Here is an 18,546-nt window from a genome sequence, read left to right as displayed (position 1 = left end):
CATATATTTATCACCCCTGCTTCAAGATTTCCCTACATACAATAGAGCAGTGGTTCCCAAATTCTGACAGCCTGCGCATCACCAATATGAAATGATACAACCCTAACTACCACCAGAAAATTTCAGTTCAACATCAAATACCACCAGCAAATTTTTGTCATATAAAGTAATTATAATAAATGCATACCAGACAGGTTGTCCGCATACCCCTGGTGGTACGTGTACCACAGATTGGGAACTGCTGAAATAGAGATTGGACTGATACATCAGTCCGATATCAGATCAGCACTGATATAAAGAAAATTTATCGTATCGGAAATCAGCCTGATGTGGCCTATAATTTGGCAGATAAATGCCTATGTGTGCGCACAGCTGCAATGCAGCATGTAAAGAGTGAGAAGCACAGCCCATCAGCTTTAAGAGTTGTGTGCAACTGCTAAGTCTGGTCTGGTGGAAGGGGGCCAGTGAGGGAAAGGGCATGGGGTGCAGGTTAAAACCCCCACAGCAAGGGAGGAGCAGAGCAGGGGCTGGGGCAAGCGCTGCCCAGCCAGGGCAGGGCGGGGCACAAGATGGAGCCATGGCTCGCTGGGGGTGGGGGGGATGGGATGACAGGTCCCGCCACTGCACACTGCTTGTTTGGTGCTTGCCCACTCATCTGGTGACTCATGCCGCTCGTCCATGGGGGCACGGGGGTGGGGGGCATGTGCCCCTGGATCTGCATAGGCTGGGGCTGGGGCTGCGTGAGGCTCTTCTCGGCCTGCCCTGCCAACACCCCACCCTCTCCCATGCCCCCTTGGACAAGCAGCGGCAGGCCACCGGGTGAGCACCACACCAGTGGCTCCTGGACAAGCAGTCACCCCCACCACCGGATAAACCGTGGCTCCGTTCAGCACCTGTCCCACCCCAGCAGCGCTTGCCCCAGCCCCTGCTCCACTCCTCCTTCACCGTGGGGGCCTTGATCTGACCCCCCCCATACCTCTTCCCTTCCCCCCTCCCTTCCACCACCAGACTTACCAGCTGCACACAGCTCTCCAAGCTGCCGGGCTAGTATCAGAAGCTTGATCAGTAAATAGGCCTATACGCCTCCTTAAAAATCGACTATCAGTATTGGCCTCAAAAATCTGACGGTGCACACCTAATATACAATCATGCTTTCCCAGACCTCTGCTCTGTGAAGACAGTGAATTGCCTCAGGATGGACGATAAAATGCTACACTAACAAGGTAATGTTTAAAAACTGCCTGTGACAACTGTTGGCCTCGTATGAAACATCCAATTGCAATGGCTGACAGCTAGAATTTGTTCTGCAAGCAAAATTAAACCTAATCAATCTTTGGTGTGTGTGCAAGAGTCATCACCAGGTTGCCTGAGTGGTTCAATTAAAAGGAGAATGCCAAGGTGTTTTAACAGAGAAATGTGACACACCAGATGTTTCTCTGAGGGGTAGGTTTCTGTTTCATGCTGTTCCCCACCAAGCTTTTCTACAGGCATTAAAGTCATAGCAGAGGAATTCTATACACCAATCATTTGATTTCCCTTTTACTTCTACCAGAATAAGTAAGAAACAAATCTCAGCAATCTTAATACATTTACATTGATGTAAATTATTTTTATAGCACAGCCGAGTCCAGAGGTCTCAAACCAGGTCTTATATAAAATGAAAGTTTAACTTCCCCCACCAGACATTTGGGAACATAGCACACTCTGCTGGGCCCTCAAGCATGTCTAGCCTCAAAATTAATAAATCACCCAACCTTTAAAAAAAGGTTGAAAAGTATAGGTGGTTTTGACTGAGAACAAGTGAATAAAAGAATCACCGATTAAGCTGTGTTTCTAGATACGGTGTTTAACCCCCCCCAAAAAACAACAAACCCAAAACTTTAAAACGGCTTAGTTTTTCATTATTTGCATTACCATAACACACTGGGATTCTGATTAGTGACCCAAATGCTAGACATGGTATAGACAGAGAACAAAGGAAAGCTCCTACACCCAGGAGCTTATCCTTCAGTAATACTTTCTCTGATCCATCTCCCTACTTTCCAAAAATAGTTCCTCCTTGACTGAAGACAACATGTCTGCTTTGTTTAATAATTTATTTTGGATGCGAAGTAGACTACAGGGAAGATTTACAACAGCTTCTATTGTTTAAATAGGGCTATCCAATATTTCCACAACCAGGAACAAGTGCTTGTATCCTAGGACAAACGTTTAAGGAGAACTTAGTCTAGAACCTAGCCTGTACCAGAGAAGGATTGCCAAGGTGTTACACCATTATAGCAAATTTGGCAAACTCTCCCAACATGAATGGAATTTATCAGCAAAAAAGCATACCTTTGGTAGAATAGTGATTCAACAAGTAAAATAAGATGCGCAGGCAGAACCTCTGCGATTACATTATATGCAACAAAACTAGCAAGCCTTACTTACCTGTATAACTTTCTTGGGATCAGGTACATTTTCATCTGTGTGGCCGGAATGCATTTCTACTCCTGCTGCCACTTAACTCAATGAGGACATGACACCTATGGCAAGACAAAATTAAAACCTTGTAATTTTAAGAAATCTGCTCATCTACAAGACACCTGCAACACAACAGGCAGCTACACGCAAATGAGATGCAAGGATTACATCCAGCATTTGTCTAAAAGCCTTCACAGCAAGACAGCTGGTTGAAATAAGGTCAGGACTGATCTAGAGACTCCTATTAGACTGTCCAAGTTCAACTTGATAATCTCTGTAGCCCTTTTTCTGCATTAGTCAAGAGAGGCAAAGGTTCATTTTGGAGGTAGCCAACTTCTAACCAGTTCTACTCTAAGACACAGTTAATTGTAGAATCCAAATGGAGCATATGCATGCTTGCAAGCATCCTACACCAAACTGCTACTATGGAAGTAGATAGTTCAGTCTGGATATGAAGAGTCCTGTCCAAAAAGTAGATGGAAAACTCCAACGGAAAAACCTCTGGACTAATTCCGGGCTGGTCAGGACTTCCCAAATAATCTTTGCCTCTACCACAATGTTGTCATAAGATTTCCTAAATGCTTTATTTTGCAATCAAAAAGGCTGCATGCAGTGATCACAAGTGCTTCAACCTCTGTCCCATATATGCTTAGTCTGTTACAGTTTATTTCTGATTTGTGGGGAAAAAACAAAACAAACAAACAAACAAAAAACACATGAAGAGAATGCCTAAATGGCAGCAGGAATAGAAAAGTCCATAAGACAGTTGGCATGGTTTTATTATTTGTACTGCAAGTGTTCACAAGCTCCAGTGGGTTGGACCACCAATACTACCCTTGCCCAGGCATGCTAGCATGCCATCAGCTCTACAACCTTCTCCCTTGCAGAAACGGGAGTGATCAGAGAAAGATTCAAAGTGAAAGAGGTGATTTAATCCTGGTAGGAGGAACACAGTCTAATTTACACTAGTAATTATTCCCTCCATCCTCAGAAACTTTAATCATTTAAACTAAAAAAAAATTCCTCTCCCCCACCAAATCAGGAAGCTGACATCTCTGCCCTGAAAGAATAAAACACTAATACAATTTCTGGTTCTGCAAAGAAATGAGGTGTAGTGGAAAGGGGGAGTCTTTCTGTTTTGGGTGGAGAGAGATTTTTGTCTTGGTGTTGCTCAGGATCTCTCCCCTGATAAAAACCAAGGGGAATTTTTTTACCTGCAGAAGGAAAGAGCACAATGGTACCATCCTCTATGAGCCCTGGTTTATGCCCTAAAATTTTAGTACAATAACTTCCAGCTGGCTTGCCATGGAGATCCCTCCAATATTTTACTGTGATCAATCAAATTAGATGACTTGATTGAGACCTACTATATCTGATTACAGGCTACGGAAATTAGTGTTTGCTCCTCTTCAACAGTAGTTCTCCTTTTTAGACTTGAGGCAACCCTTAAAAAAAATGCTAGCCCTAAGTTCTCATTCACTTTGAGTGCTCAGAAATAACAGAGAATTCTTCTGTTGCAAAGAATTCAGAAAAACCACAACAGGGCAGAATGGATTTAACCCTACAGATTTCTATTTGAAATCTGTTTTTTCATGCAAATCATGCTTACACATCTAACACTGCTAACCTTACACAGCACCCTTGAAAAAAATCTCAAGGCACCCTGGTTGAGAATCACCGGTCTACAAAGATCATGCCACATTCTTAGGCAATGCAAACCCTTTGATTAATATCTTCCCACACAGTCCATTCATCAGACAGAAGGCTCAGGAAGGGACATGCTCATGGCTTGCCATTTAGAAGTTGGTGTTACCATAATGACATATTCATCAACACAATACTCCACACTACAGCAACTCTTTCATAACTGAAACTATATTATTTCTGTTGATACAGCATTTTCCTGCCTACAGAACAGTGGGACATGTGCCAGATCAGCAGCACAGAGGCAGCTTTCGTTTAGCAGAAATCTTTCTGAAGAAAAAACAGAGAGAAAACATCTTGGAAAACCTGTTGCTTACATGGCCCATGGCAGTTTGCAAGCCAGACTGGAAACCAATTAAAATGCTACAACGGGGATGCACTTAATTCCCTGGACAATTGCTACTTTTGATCTGATTTAAGGTAAAGTACATAAGAGACAGGAAGACAGGGGTATACATGCTTAAACAAATCTACTCTGAAAACTGTCATGTGATTTCCCTGAAACCATTAATGCTCAACAACTGCTCAGTCAGGCCAGGGGAGCTAGTATCCAACAAGAAAAACAAAACTGAGAAAAGCTCTTCTTGCTTCACTTACCTTAGAACGAGGAGACCGACATCAGACACATGCGAAGGAATCACAGATTAACAGGTCCAAATTGGCTTCAGAATTCCAAAACATGGGCCCATCTGACTATGCATATTTCTCAGAAATTAGTTAAAAACTGTATCAAAAAAGTGAGTCAGGCTCTCTTCCAGGAAACTTCTTTCTTAAAGCAGGATTCTGGATCTTTTCGGAGAACATCTTCCCTGTTTTAAACCACATTAATGACAAGTTGCTACTCACAGGTTTCAAATGGAAAACAATAACCAGTGATGATGGTACTAATCAGTGACTCAAAGCCTGGAAAGCCAGTCATTTTCCAAGCATGAGCACCTAGGAAGTCATCCTTCAAAGATTAAAGGAAGCTATAGGAGAACCAGACCAAACATCTCTTTCCAGCTCTCAGCCCACCTTGCTTCTCTGTTTGCAGCATAACATGGGATCAGAGGCTGTCAATACAATCTCCACGATTGCTCTTCCACCAAAATCAGAAGTGCTTGTACAATCCTACCTAAAAATATAACCAAAGAGAACTCCAAGCTCCTACCCAAAGCAGAGATTTCTGTACCTTGAAAAGGGAGGAAACAGACTTCCTAAAGCCTGCTAGGGACTCTACTAGGCTGATCTACTTCACATGGAAATCCTCTGGATCAGGCAGCTAACTAGGTGCTGAACAAGTGCCACACAGAGAATCAAGTTTTGGAATCAGAAAGCTAGAGCGCTGGCTACAGGCAGGACAGCCAAACACACTGCTGAAAGGTGGCACTGCTGAAGTGAATGACAATTACAGACCTGTGTTCTGCTCCCAGTTCTCCTAGAAACCATCTTGTGCAATCAATGTCTTGCCTCTTATTTCTACAATGCATAAATTACACACTTCTCTCTCTCCTAGAGTAGGAGTGCAAGACCTTGCTTGCAGAAAAAGGTTGCAAAATCAATGTGTGCAGAAATATCAAGCACCAGCTAAAGGAAGAAATGAGACTTGAGCAAGGGCTTCCTGGCTTCCACGGTATACTTTTCCCTATGGTAAGAAGCATCCAGAGAAAAGTTCCCTCATCTTCCCTAGCAATCATGAGAAACACCAGCAAAAGGCATAGAGCATTCCTTTAAAATCAGGGGGAAAAATGGGGCAGGTGGTTAGAGAGCACAGAGAACTGGGGCTTGTTACCTGGGCAGGGCCAGCTACCACACACAGAAGGAGGAAGCCAAGAATACCTAGCTCTGGAGGTGAAAGGACCAGGCTGTACTCAAGAGCCCTGTTTACAGCCTATTTACAGTTCATGGGCTTTGTCTGCAGCCTGGGAAGGGAAAGTAGTAAGGCTGTCTTTTGGGGAGTGCGTTGTGCACCCCTATTGAGAAGGAAACTCCACCCCAGAAATGTCCGAAAGTCTGTGACTGGCCACAAGTTGAGCAGGCTATTGACGTCATTGCTTAAGGTCATCAACACGGGCCAGAATACCAAAATGACCCATTACTAACAAGCATGGTAGAAGGCAGGGCAGAGTGTTATGTTAAAGACTAATTTAAAAACCTACTTAATGAGATGCTACGAATTTATGTGAAAGCAGAGGTACAAAATAGAAGAGAAAAAAGTACTTTAAATACATAAAATAGAAAAAGGAGGAGGAAAGGATAGGAGAAGGGGGCACAGCTGAGAGAACTGAAGGTGGGTTAAGAGAGATCAAAAGGGATCAACAAAGCAGCTAACCCACTGCAGGATATAAGGGTTATAAAAGCTAGTCCAGGTAATAACATGCATGGGAGGACACAAAGAAGAATCACTTGTAGCTACTAGCATAAGCAGCAACTTCAGCTCAAGAGCCTGTACTGTCATTGTGTGCACTCCTGGTCCATCCCAATCAGAAAACCTACCCGCCTGCACCTGTATGCTTGACACACTCCACATACTCCTCCAGGATTGCACAGCAATGAGGAAATACAAATAAGAGGCTAAACATTCAACAGTGCCCTCCATTACACAAGCACACATTATTTCTCAAACAAAGTAAAAGACATGCTTTTTTCAGAACATTATGCATTCACCTAATATGTAACATGCAAGAATGACAGCTAAGGCTGCAACTGAAGACTTTCTGTGATCTCACATTGGCCCTGCAGCACAAAGAAAAGAACCAATTTAGACTAGAAAAAATTGTGAAAATGAGCATCAATTAGATTTAGGTGCATTTCCAGAGCAATGTGGAGATAGAAATAAAGAACTACTGGAATGCATGAAACTAGAATGGCTGGAATGAGGATTTTCTTTGATGTTACTACAGGTTACCTAACCAAGCTGAGAATTTAGATTGTATTATCTGAAAAATAAGTGACCACACTACGATATGAGTAGCACAGGGAAACAGAGTTGAGCCGAGTGGCTTAAGCTTAAGTTCATTTCCTGACTTGTGAGAGAAGCTGCCCAGCTTTAAATGTAGAATTTCCTCATGCAGGAAGATAAATAGAAGGGCAAGTAAACTGTGAAACTACAAAAGTGTGTGAACGTACGCATGCACGGCCGCTTGTACACTCACTATACAACTCCCCAGTAGAGTATGCATGCTTGCAGTGACCAACATGGGACCCACAGAGGCAGATCCAGCTCCACCTCTGCCAAATTGCATGTGTGCATTAGAATAAAATGTCACCCTTCATGAAGAGTCAATATCAGTTGAATCACCACAGCAGCCTCACCTTCTCCAAGATAAAATCATCCACACAAAAATGCCTGTGCAAATCGGGAAGCCTGACAGCAGGCTCCTTGTTCTTGTCCCACACGGAGGTAAGTATATACTGTGGGAACCACTTATCATGAACCTGAATATGCTGAAATTTCACCTATGAAGAGAAGGACTGTCTCAATCCGCTTCAATCCATTTTAGCAAACCGTCATACTACCCTCAAAAATTTATGAGACCCATTTTCTCTTTTCTGCCAGAGCAAACGCAACAGAGCATTAGTAGCTACTGGCATCTGATGCTGCACTGCTGGCCCAGAAGAGTGAAGGAAGGACAGCCTTTGGCTCAGTCAGCCCGGGGGGAGTGAAGTGTATGTGTGGGTGAGGGGGGAAATGACAATGCAGGTTTTTGACCAGGCTCTTATGCTGCTGCTCCCCAGAGAAGGAAAAGGCTCCCCACTCAGCTGCCACTCGAGTTTCACTCCCCAAAAGCCTTGAGAATATCAATAGACCACCACCTTCCTTCAAGGAGACTTACCTGCCAATTTGGTTCCCCTCCTGCCTCCCAGATGCTCTCAGTGGATTTGAAAAGAACAAGAATAAAGACCATGAACTCCAAAAAGACACGAGCTTCCAGGTATGGAGAAATGCTCACTTGAAAGTCTTTACTGCTTGTGGGGAATGAGAAAAGAGACTCAACCTCTCTGAGCAGGGGTCTCAGAGTTAACCAACTCCACTACAAACCAGCCCAGCAGGCAAAATATTGGGCCTCTGAGTTTTTCTTCTTAACAAAGTCCCCCTCAGAGGCTTTTTCCTATAAGCAGCAGGATTTCTGAACCGAAAGGCTCACAGAGAGGGACAGCAGGGCTTTGTAAAGGCAGTAAGATCACTGGGCAATAAGCTACATAATTACATCTGTGATGAGTTGGAGGCCACTTATTCTCTCCACCCCTCAAATTGCAAAGCTCCACTTGGATGATGGGTGGAGCAAAAAGCAGAGGAGGACTGTTCACCTGCAGAGCCATCTCCTGGAATCGCATGGAGCACAAGCCAGGTAACACCACACAAAATGGAAGGTCAATCTCTAGTGAATGCATCCTAAGCAAAGAGAAGGAAAGAGTCCCTTGCAAGGGAACACCTAGCCTTGCCAGACTCCTGCCCTTAGGTCAGGAGCGGGGTGGACTTGCTGGCAGAGCAGCTTCAGCAAATGAAGTGCAGAGGGCAACAGAGGAAGGAGGGAGCTCCAGGAAGAGAAGGTGGCTCTTCCCCACTGCCCCACCAGCTCAGCAAGGTACTGCAGAGATCAACAACATCCACGAGACAACCAAGCAGCGCCCCACTCAAAGCATAACCGGGCAGCCTGGCACAGAGGTGGTTCTGCATGGCCCACAGTTCTCTTGTGCACCAACAGGCCTGCAAAGGAAATTCACTCCGCTCCTCTCCTGAAACAACACTTCTCAGGTCATCAGCCCTGGAGCCCTAAAAGAAGGAAGGCTCCCAGTGCCGTCTCCAACAGGCCAAAGCCCAAGAAACAAAGTGGGCCAGGGGGAGGGGAGAAAGGAACCAGTAACCCACAGAAAAGAAGTAAACACTGAGAAGAGCTGACTCCTCAACTATAGCTCAGACTCCTGTCCCCACAGCTTTTCCTCTCAAAGCAAAGTTCAGGATTTGAAACCCGGTAACTCTAAGCTAGCTAGTCATTTGCTACTTGTGAAAGAGAAAAGGAGTCCTGCTCATTCAGCTGATGGGAGAGGAGACAGCAAAGTTATCAGGCAACACAAGACTGGCAGGGAGCAAAAAGCGGAGCTGCAGGCAGCACACAGGGCCGAGAGCAGAAAGCGGAGCAGCAGACCGGGGGCATAGCGCAGGGATCAGAGCAGGCAGGAGGCACACAGGGCAGATTGGACAGGGGGCACAGGGCAGGGAGCAGAAAGCAGAGGCACTGGGAAGGAAACAGAAAGCAGAGCAGGCAGGGAGCAGAGCGGAGCGGAGCAGCAGCCGGTGCGGGAGCACAGGACGGGAAGCAGACACCAGATCAGCAGTCGCAGCTGAGGTCACTCACCCGCTCGGCGCCCCGGGCTCGGCGCGGGGCATCCGGAAGCGCGGACCTCCCTCCCCCACGTGACCGGCGGGCGGGGCGGGGCCTGGGCGCGGAGCCCGGCCCCTGGGTGGTGGCCCCAGGCTCCGCGCGGAGGGTGGGGCCGCCCCGCGCCGTGGTGCACTCAGTGCCCGGGGCAGTGCAGACCCCGCTAGCCATGCCGGACCGGGCTGCCTTGAGACCCCTGCCCGGGTGCGGCGGGCGCTGCGAGCGGGGCTGGCAGCTGACACCCAGACATCCCCGTCCGGAGCCCGCGGGGTCGCGGACACGCTGCCCTGAGCCCCGCGCGACGAGAGCACCCATGGGCTACTCGCGAGACAAACCCGCAGGCGTCCAGTAGGCATCCGTCACGGCAAAAATGTTGGCGCCTGGCGCAAAGGCGGCTTTCAGACAGAAGACTTGCTCCGTTATTTTGCCGCCATCAAAAAACCCCCAGTGGAAATGGAGAGGCAGCAACTTCTGAGGGGCACCTGGGGTCTAACAAGGATGCTTCGAGTCTAAAAGGTTGCTTTCCAAATGCTTTCCCTGTACAACTCTCCTGCCCCAACCAGGAATCGGCAGGGAGGGTCATTTGCTGTGGAGTGGGGATGGGAGAGGTTTGCTGATGCTTGAATCTTTGAATCCAGGGCAGCTGTCTTTTGAAAAGACAAGCGCCGTCTCAACCCCAAAGGGCCTGGGCTGGGCTGGTCGGGGAATCTGAGGGGGAAGTCTCAGCCTTGTGCTGTCCAAAGAGCAGAGCAGTTGATCAGAGTGGTTGTTTCTGGCCTTGATGCTGCACAAGGGTGCAAAGGGGAGTTGGCTGAAAAAACTAGGAGAATTCACATTTGTGTTTTCCCCACCCCCGCTGAGAACTCACCACTTTGTGTAACTGAAATCATGACACATGTTATCATAATGATTGTGTAGCCATGATGGTCCATAAATTATGCCAGGATTTCTTAGGGAGACACATTTCCACACATGAAAGTTGAGAAAGACCCTCTTCTCTTTTTAATAGACCGTGATCTCACAGTGATGAGCTGCTTTTCTTCTGCCAGTTTTATGCCTGCTACACTTCAGTGAGCTAAAACACAAAAAGGAAGCTTACAAGAAGTGGAAACTTGGACAAACAACTAGGGAGGGGTCTAACAGTATTGCTCAGGCATGCAGGGATGACCTAAGGAAGGCCAAAGCACTACTGGAGTTTCAGTTGGCAAGGGCCATGAAAGGTAATAAGGGTTTCTACAAGTATGTTAGCAACAAGAGAAAGATCAGGGAAAATGTGGGGCCATTACTAAATCGGGGAGGCAGCCTAGTGACAGACAATGAGGAAAAGGCTGAAGTATTCAATGCCTTTTTCGCCTCAGTCTTCACAGGTATGGTCAGCTCCCAGACTACTGCACCTGGAAGCACAGTTTTGGGAGGAGGTAAGCAGCCAACTGTAGTAAAAGAACAGGTTAGGGGCTATTTAGAAAAGCTGGACATGGACAAGTCCATGGGGCTGGATGGGATGCACCCCAGGACGCTGAGGGAATTGGCCAATGTGATTGCAGAGCCTCTGGCCATCATCTTTGAAAGCTCATGGCAATTGCAAGAGGTCCCAGAAGACTTGGAAAAGGGTAAATATAGTGTCCATCTTTAAGAAAGGGAAGGAGGATCCAGGAGACTATAGACTGGTCAGCCTCAACGTAGTCCCTGGAAAAATCACAGAGCAGGTCCCCAAGGAATCCATTTCTAAGAACCTTTGGAGGAGAAGGAGGTGACTAGGAACAGTTAGCATGGATTCACCAAGGGCAAGTCATGCCTGACCAACCTCATTGCCTTCTATCATGAGATGATTGGCTCAGTGGATGTGGGAAGGAGTAGTGGGCATGACATACCTTAAACTTTAGCAAGCCTTTTGATATGCTCTTCCACAACATTCTTGCAAGCAAGCTAAGGAAGTACAGGTTGGTTAAATGGTCTGTAAGGTTGATAGAAAGCTGGCTGGATCACTAGGCTCAGAGGGTAGTAGTCAATAGTTTTAATGTCCAGTTGGCAGCCAGTATCAAGTGGAGTGTCTCAGGGGTTGATCCTGAAGCCATTTTGTTTTCCATATGTCCATCAATGACTTGGAAGGTGGCACAGAGTGCACCCTCAGCAAGTTTGCAAATGACACCAAACTAGGGGGAGCAGTAGATACACTGGAGGATAGAACTAGGATTCAGAGTGACCTCAACAAATTGGAGGACTGGACCAAAAGAAATCACATGAGGACAAGAATTCACTAAGGACAAATGCAAAGTCCTGCACATAGGACTGAACAATCCCATGCACTGATACAGGCTGGGGACAAACTGGCTAAGCAGCAGCTCTGAAGTAAAGGACCTGGGGGTTACAGTGGACACTAAACTGATTATCATCGAACAGTATGCCCTTGTTGCCAAGAAGGCTAACAGCATACTGGGCTGCATTAGTTGGAGCATTGTCAGCAGATCAAGGGAAGTGATTCTTCCCCTCCATGCAGCCCTGGTGAGGCCACATCTGGACTAGTGTCCAGTTCTGGGCCCTCCACTACAGAAAGGATGTAGACAAATTGGAGAGTCCAGCAGAGGGCAATGAAAATGGTTAGTGGCCTGGGGCACATGACTTATGAGGAGAGGCGGAGAGAACTGGCCTTATTTAGTCTACAGAAGAGAAAATTGAGAGGGGATTTAATAGCAGCCTTCAGCTACCCAAAGGGTGGTACCAGTGAGGATGGAAGCAGGCTGTTCTCTGTGGTGGCAGATAACAGAAAAACGGTCTCAAGTTGCAGCAAAGGAAGTTTAGGTAAGATATTAAAAAGAGCTTTCTCACTAGGAGGGTAGTAAAGCACTGGAATAGGCAACCTAGAGAGGTGGTAGAATCTCCATCCTTGGAGGTTTTTAAGACCTGGCTAGACAAAACCTTGGCTGGGATGTAGTTGGGGACAGTCCTACTTTAAGCAGGGGGTTGGACTAGATGACCTCCTGAGGTCCCTTCCAACCCTAATTTTCTGTGATTCTACCCCTGGCAGTTTCTCTCGCCCCTTCCTATAGTTGTTTTTTTACAATGCTGTATTTGGCTTGTGATCTCTTCTGGTCAGATCTGATGTAGAATGTCTTGCCTTTGAAAGCTTGTCTAACTCTAACATAGCTGTAGAGTTGGTCCAATAAAAGACATCATCCTAAGGAATCCTTGCCTTGCACAATTTATTTTAAAACTTTACCAGTTCTGTAGAGGGCATTTTCCTGATGCATCTTCCTTTTCTTGGACTTCTTAAATTGGAAAAATTTCAGCTGTCGTGAGAGCAGCCAGGCTGAGATTGAGATTGAGCAAGGGAGAAGTAGTGGTAACTGAAGAGGCTCAGTCAGCACATAGCAGCTGTCACCACCAAACCACGAGGCATGTTCAAATCCATGTACTTCTAGCTCTGCTGACCAAATGTGCTGCTGCCAGAGCATAAAAAGTGCAGTATGGAAGTGTCTCTGGCAGCCAGCAGAAGGCAGGCAAGTGTCTACATGTGACTTCTGGCTGCTGGGAGGCAGCTAAAGTATTCCAGTCAGTGAAAGTGCCACAGAAGGTGCTTTGAGCATGAACAAATTTGATCTCTAGATTCTCTCCAGAAATGCTTAATAGCAGGAGTAAAAGTTCTGGTTGTGGGGCCGAGACAAAGGTTGGCAAATGCAACAGGAACTAATTGTTAAAGCAGAAACACAACTTGTGGCTCCCCCTATGCTGTACTCCCAGGCAAATCCCTGCATTCACGTGGAAGTAATGTTGCATGTTGAGCTCCTTGGGGAACCTGGGCCTAGCTGCATGTGCCTTCTTTCTCTGGGTGTCCAAACTGAGCTGCCCCAGCACTGATTTCCAGAAATGCTGAGGACAGACAAATGGAGCAAAACTCAGAGGAGAGTTGCTGCGGAGATTCATTAGACTTTGGCATTGTGGTCTGCAGTAATATGCCTAAAACTGGGAATTGGGGGGCTTTGTCTATACGTGGCCCCTCAGCTCGCATGTCTGTTCCCTGCCCAGCCCTGCACCTGTTCCCCATCCAGCTCTGCAATCAGACCTGGGCAGGAAACAGAGTCCTCAGACTCTGGCAGTAGGGAGTTCCCAACCCCTGCTTCCTCATCACAGAGCCAGGGCTGGAGGATCCTTATCACCCAGCAACTGCGTTGCTGACGCTGAAAGATAAGGCTCTTCCAGACCCCAGCTTCCTGATCTCAATGGCAAAGCCGGGGCTGGGAGATAAGGAACTCCCAGCCCCTGTTCCCTGATACTGATCTTAGAATAGGGCCTGGGAACTCCCTGCTGCTGGGGCAGGGGGACAGAGACCCACCTGGACTATGGTGGCAAAACCTGCCCCAGCAACAGGTAGCTCCTGGGGGCAGGAAGCAGTCTCTTGCCTCCCGCTGCCTGGCTGACCGGGAGTACATTGCCCAGCTATGAGATTTATTGCACAGTAACTACTCGCAAGTAAATTTGCTACTTGTATTCGCAGATAGCAAATTTACTTGCAATTAGAGCAGTTAACTGAGCAGTAAACGTGCACAGGTAGACATGCATGCTTACTGCACAGTAAACTGCTCTACTGTGCAATAAAGCGTCTTGTGTAGATAGACCCAGTATCATGCAAGTCCCTTCGCTTCCTCTGCTGTTTTCCCATTTATAAAATGAACTATGTATTTACCCATTCATCTCCTAAAGGTGGTATGGAGGGGAAATTGACATAACACACAAGCAAACAGAACAATGAGTATGATCATGGCAAATGACATTTTAGTGCTACGATTTTGTGTGGGGAGCTGAGGGTGTGGGATTATTGGGGAAGGTTTTGGCACTTTTGGTACAACCCAGCTCCCTGGGTATATTTTAGTTAGCACAAATCTCACACTTAATCTGTGAAATGTATTTAATAATATATTTAATAGTATATTCAAGGATTTAGTAGTATATTCTGAAGATAATATTTTGTTTTTATCTGGATAATATAAAGCAACTTTATAACACAGTATTCTTGATATATGGTAGTCACAGAAATACAATTAGTAGCTTTCGTTGTCAGATGACTGCTCAGTTCCTTTCCTGAATTAAAAAATAAGAAATTAAAAGATTTTTTCAGATACAGGAAAAATTAGACTTTCATATAAGTAACAATACTTTCTTCCTATTACCTAAATATGAGTATGACTTGGTAGTATCACTATAGGAGGCTATAAACTACCTCTTCTAGTGATGAACTTGTAGCTGTCCATTTAATTTAGGAGGATGCTAAGGTAGAATTAATGCTGTTACTAGAGCTGGTAGTTCAGCTTTATCATCTTTCTACTATATACACAGCGAAAAAGCTCTGCAAGGGCTTTTTTAGAATAAGAGAGTAGGAAAGTGATTTCAGAGTCTTCCAAACTTGGGGGCTGAACACCGGAGTAACATATCAACTGCACATGCATACATTCGTTATCTCAGTTACTTGTTATTATAACCCTTAGAGGAAGCTGGTGAAGAAACATGGTGACAGGCAAAAATGGTGATGGAGCTGAGGGACATGACTTATAAGGAAAGACTGGGGGAAACGGGCTTATTTAGTCTAGAGAAGAGGAGACTGAGATGAGACTTAATAGCAGTCTTCAGCTACCTAAAGTGGGGTTCGAAAGAGGATGGAGCAAAACTGTTCTCAGTGGTGGCAGATGATATACAACAAGGAGCAATGGTCTCAAGTTGCAGCGAGGCAAGTTTAGGTTAGATATTAGGAAGAATTTTCTCACTAGGAGGGTAGTAAAACACTGGAACAGGTTACCCAGAGAGGTGGTGGAAGATCCATCCTTGGGGGTTTGCAAAGTCCAGCTAGACAAAGCTTTGGCTGAGATGATCTAGTTGTGGGTGGTCCTGCTTTGAGCAGGGGATGGACTAGATGTGACCTCCTGAGGTCCCTTGCAGCTCTAACTTTCTATGGTTCTATGAAACTCATAAAAATTGTTTCTCATTGGTACTTAGTTGCTTAAAAGGGAAGATGAGAGCCCAGTGCCATAGACCAGGCTATTCCATGCAATGAACAAGTTAAAATGACAAACTTAAAATGAAAAAAAATATGCTATTGGGAATGAACCAGAGCCCTGGGTTCTGCCACCTCTACTGTGAGCAGAGGGAAGCACAGCTGGGTGGAACCATTTGAAAGACTGCAGCAGCAGCTCTATACCACATCCACCATCCCATCTTCCATCTGATTGTAGGAACGTGTCTTTGTTCCACTCCTTGGCATTGGGAAGGGAATGTGCAGGGAGATTTGAGCAGCATAAGAGTGGGCTCACTCTTATATTGTTAACACTCCAAGCCTGTGGGGTCTCTGCACTACACACAAGGAGGGGCACCTAGCCTGATTTTGAGGCCAAGCCTTGGAAGCAGTGCAAAGACACTGTACTTCTGTGCAATCTTGGCCTTATGTAGCTGTCCCAAGGTTGGCAGGAATTCCCAGTACATTGTCGGACACATTCTAGGATAGTGTGATGTGGAGTCACCAAGGGAAGAGTTGAATTGTATCCTAGTGTTTATATGGCTCTAAAGAACTAGTGCATTAATGAAACACAGTGTGCTAAGTTTAAGTTTTGCTAGTATTTCATATACCTTAAATAAGCCTTGTTGAAAATTTCTTCTTCACCTGAGGAACCTTCATCATATAATTTCTTTGCCATGGATTTTTTACGTACAGTATCCAGTGGTAGATACATATCTCTAAGCCAAAGTGGTTTATCCATATGTGTGAGATTTGGTGCCTTAGAGACCTGAAAAACACAGCAAACCAAATGATGCCATGCTGTATTGTCAACTAAGTGAGTAAGTACAATTAAGGGACAGGGGCTTTAAATATCCATCTTTTTTTACCATTTCAGGTGTGCTTTTTCTCTGACTGCCTTGTGAGAGTTTCTGAAAGGACCTTGGGGGGAAAAAAGCAAGTTATTAATTATAATTAATTTTGGGAAAATGCTGTCTAAGCACTGTCCTGCCTGGCTGCTGCTCTGACAAAAGTCAGCACCAGGTTTGGTTGCTCAAATTCTTGTGATGCTTTTGGATTTAATGGATTTTAAGTAAAAGCAAAATATGAGGGTGAAAAGCCTTCATGTGTCTTTGTTCTCAAAGAATTTGCCTCTCAGTACATTTACAAACCAGTATGACCAAGGTTGGGCTACACATGACAACAGGGGCCCTTCCTTACCAGCATAAAGCAGCTATGAGTTTTTAAGTATAGTTGGGACTCAAAAAGAAGACAGTTGGAACACAACAAAAGATGGGCTATTTGAGCTAAAGGACAATCTTGGCATAAGATCAAATTTGGCTAAATAGGCCACAAATAATTTTTGTCTGGAAATCAGAAGAAAACTCCTAGCTATCATAGCCATAGGATTCTAGACCCACATTCCAATCGCTGTAGTGAGGGCAAACAACCTCATTAGCTTTACAGAGATATCTTCTGATAATCTGCACAGCTCAGCCAGAGCCTGGGAGAAAAGACATCTCAGTAGCACTATATTCCCTTCTTTTTTGTTTTGTTACACTGGCATGAGACAGCAGTCAAGCTTGCTTGTGCCCAGCAGCCTTTCAGCTGATAGCTAACCTTTTTGTAGTAACCTATATCAACTTGGGATTTATATGAACTTTGGATTGGTTCAGTGTCTGCTCTAGTAGCAGTGTGTCCTTCTCTGTTGTTGTTACCTATGTGCTTTACAGAAGACTCCTATGCAGACCATGACTTTGTTGCCCTGGTCAGTGCCGTGGCAAGGAAATTTGGTGCCCAAGACAAAGCCTGTAGCAGCAGCCCGCCCTCACCCTGTGCACAGATCCGGGGGCACATGCCCCCCCACCTATGCTTGCCCAAGAGCGCATGCAGCAGTGGGAGCCACCCTCCCCACAGCGCCCCCTGCCCAAACAAGAAGCTCATGGCTCTGTCCCATGCCCTTCCCCAATTGGGCAGTGCCCCTTGGTTCCCCTTCACTTCGGCATTTGGGGTGGTTGTCCCGCTAGCCTTCCCCCCCACCTCCTTGCTATGGCACTGGCCGTGGTCATTACAGAGTCAAAGATCGCCTAAGACCTGAAGACTTTCAAAATTATTTTTGTACATTTTTGGAGGGGAAGGGTATAGTAGTGTTGGGAACAGGGGCCAAGAGACGAAAGGAGGGCTGGGTGAGTGAAGCTGAAGAGAGTGCAAGTCAAGGGAGTGGACCAAACAATTCTGTTCTCAAATTTGTTTCTGGCACTTTCTGGCACTTTCCCTCAGGAGAAGATCCTCCACTAGGAAGATCAGAAGCCCTGTGCCTGTTTCCTACCTTGTGGCAAAGCAGTTTGTGTTTTGGGGTAGGAGGGAGAAGAGAAGTAAAACAGGGCAGAGAAATAGAGGGAATCTGAAGTGAAGCAGGTAGGAGTACAGGAAGAAATGCTAGGTCCAAGGAAGCAGAAATGGAGAACACAAAGATGGAGCAGGAAAAGGAGAAGCAGATCTCAGAGGCAAGAGATGGGAAGCGGCTCTTGACACTGCTGCACTAGGGAAGCAGGCCTGCCACCTGTCCCACCAGAGACCAGAAGCATGGAAAAGCTCTGCAGGACTGCAGACAGCATCAGGGTTCTTACATATGGACTTTTTGCAGGACTCTGTAGACAGGTTGGTCCTTCTTGTGAACATGACATGCTGGGCTCTATCATTCAGCTTGCCAACAGAGCTCCCGTACACATGTATAGTGCCACAGGAAAATAGTGTTAGGATCGAGCAGATATGATTAGTAAGACTAAGGCCCTGCAATGATGCTTAAGGAAGAAAGTAGTAATACCATAGACTTGCTCGGCCCTCATGATTCCAGTGATGTCCAATATGGCACAAGGCAGTAGAGATACACACTTACATAGACTAACTAAATAAGATATGTATAGAGAGCACAAGCTTTCACAAATCCAAGTTCACTTCATTAGATGCTATGACAGGACAGCAGAGAGCAGAATGACTGATTAGGGTGCAAAAGGCAGGAGGGAGAGGGTGTGG

General features: G+C 45.9%; 2 protein-coding genes across 4 annotated transcripts in view; both read right to left on the bottom strand.

The window, feature by feature from the left end:
- Window positions 1–9,559, bottom strand: part of PLEKHM1 (pleckstrin homology and RUN domain containing M1) — a 46,653-nt gene extending 37,094 nt beyond the window's left edge. Inside the window, exons 1-3 of one of the 3 annotated variants that reach the window (XM_090044275.1) lie at window positions 9,507–9,557; window positions 4,765–4,976; window positions 2,431–2,525 (exon numbers count right to left, since the gene is read on the bottom strand). In XM_090044275.1, the coding sequence (XP_089900401.1) occupies window positions 2,431–2,484 (54 nt within the window). In that variant the 5' untranslated portion in view covers window positions 2,485–2,525; window positions 4,765–4,976; window positions 9,507–9,557. The other 2 variants (XM_090044276.1, XM_090044277.1) reach the window with 2 other exon arrangements.
- Window positions 9,560–14,428: 4,869 nt separating this feature from the next.
- LOC149866825 (leucine-rich repeat-containing protein 37A-like) overlaps window positions 14,429–18,546 on the bottom strand; it is a 33,867-nt gene continuing 29,749 nt past the window's right edge. Inside the window, exons 12-14 of the mRNA XM_090041655.1 lie at window positions 16,401–16,452; window positions 16,143–16,300; window positions 14,429–14,606 (exon numbers count right to left, since the gene is read on the bottom strand). Of these exons, the coding sequence (XP_089897781.1) occupies window positions 14,567–14,606; window positions 16,143–16,300; window positions 16,401–16,452 (250 nt within the window). The 3' untranslated portion in view covers window positions 14,429–14,566. The remainder of the gene's footprint in view (window positions 14,607–16,142; window positions 16,301–16,400; window positions 16,453–18,546) is intronic.

The sequence above is a fragment of the Crocodylus siamensis genome, chromosome 4, assembly GCF_052110815.1.
Source record: "Crocodylus siamensis isolate JL-2025a chromosome 4, ASM5211081v1, whole genome shotgun sequence".
In the NCBI taxonomy this organism is placed as follows: domain Eukaryota; kingdom Metazoa; phylum Chordata; order Crocodylia; family Crocodylidae; genus Crocodylus; species Crocodylus siamensis.
The sequence above is the reverse complement of the archived record's forward strand: the minus strand, read 5'-3'. Positions and strand labels throughout refer to the sequence as shown.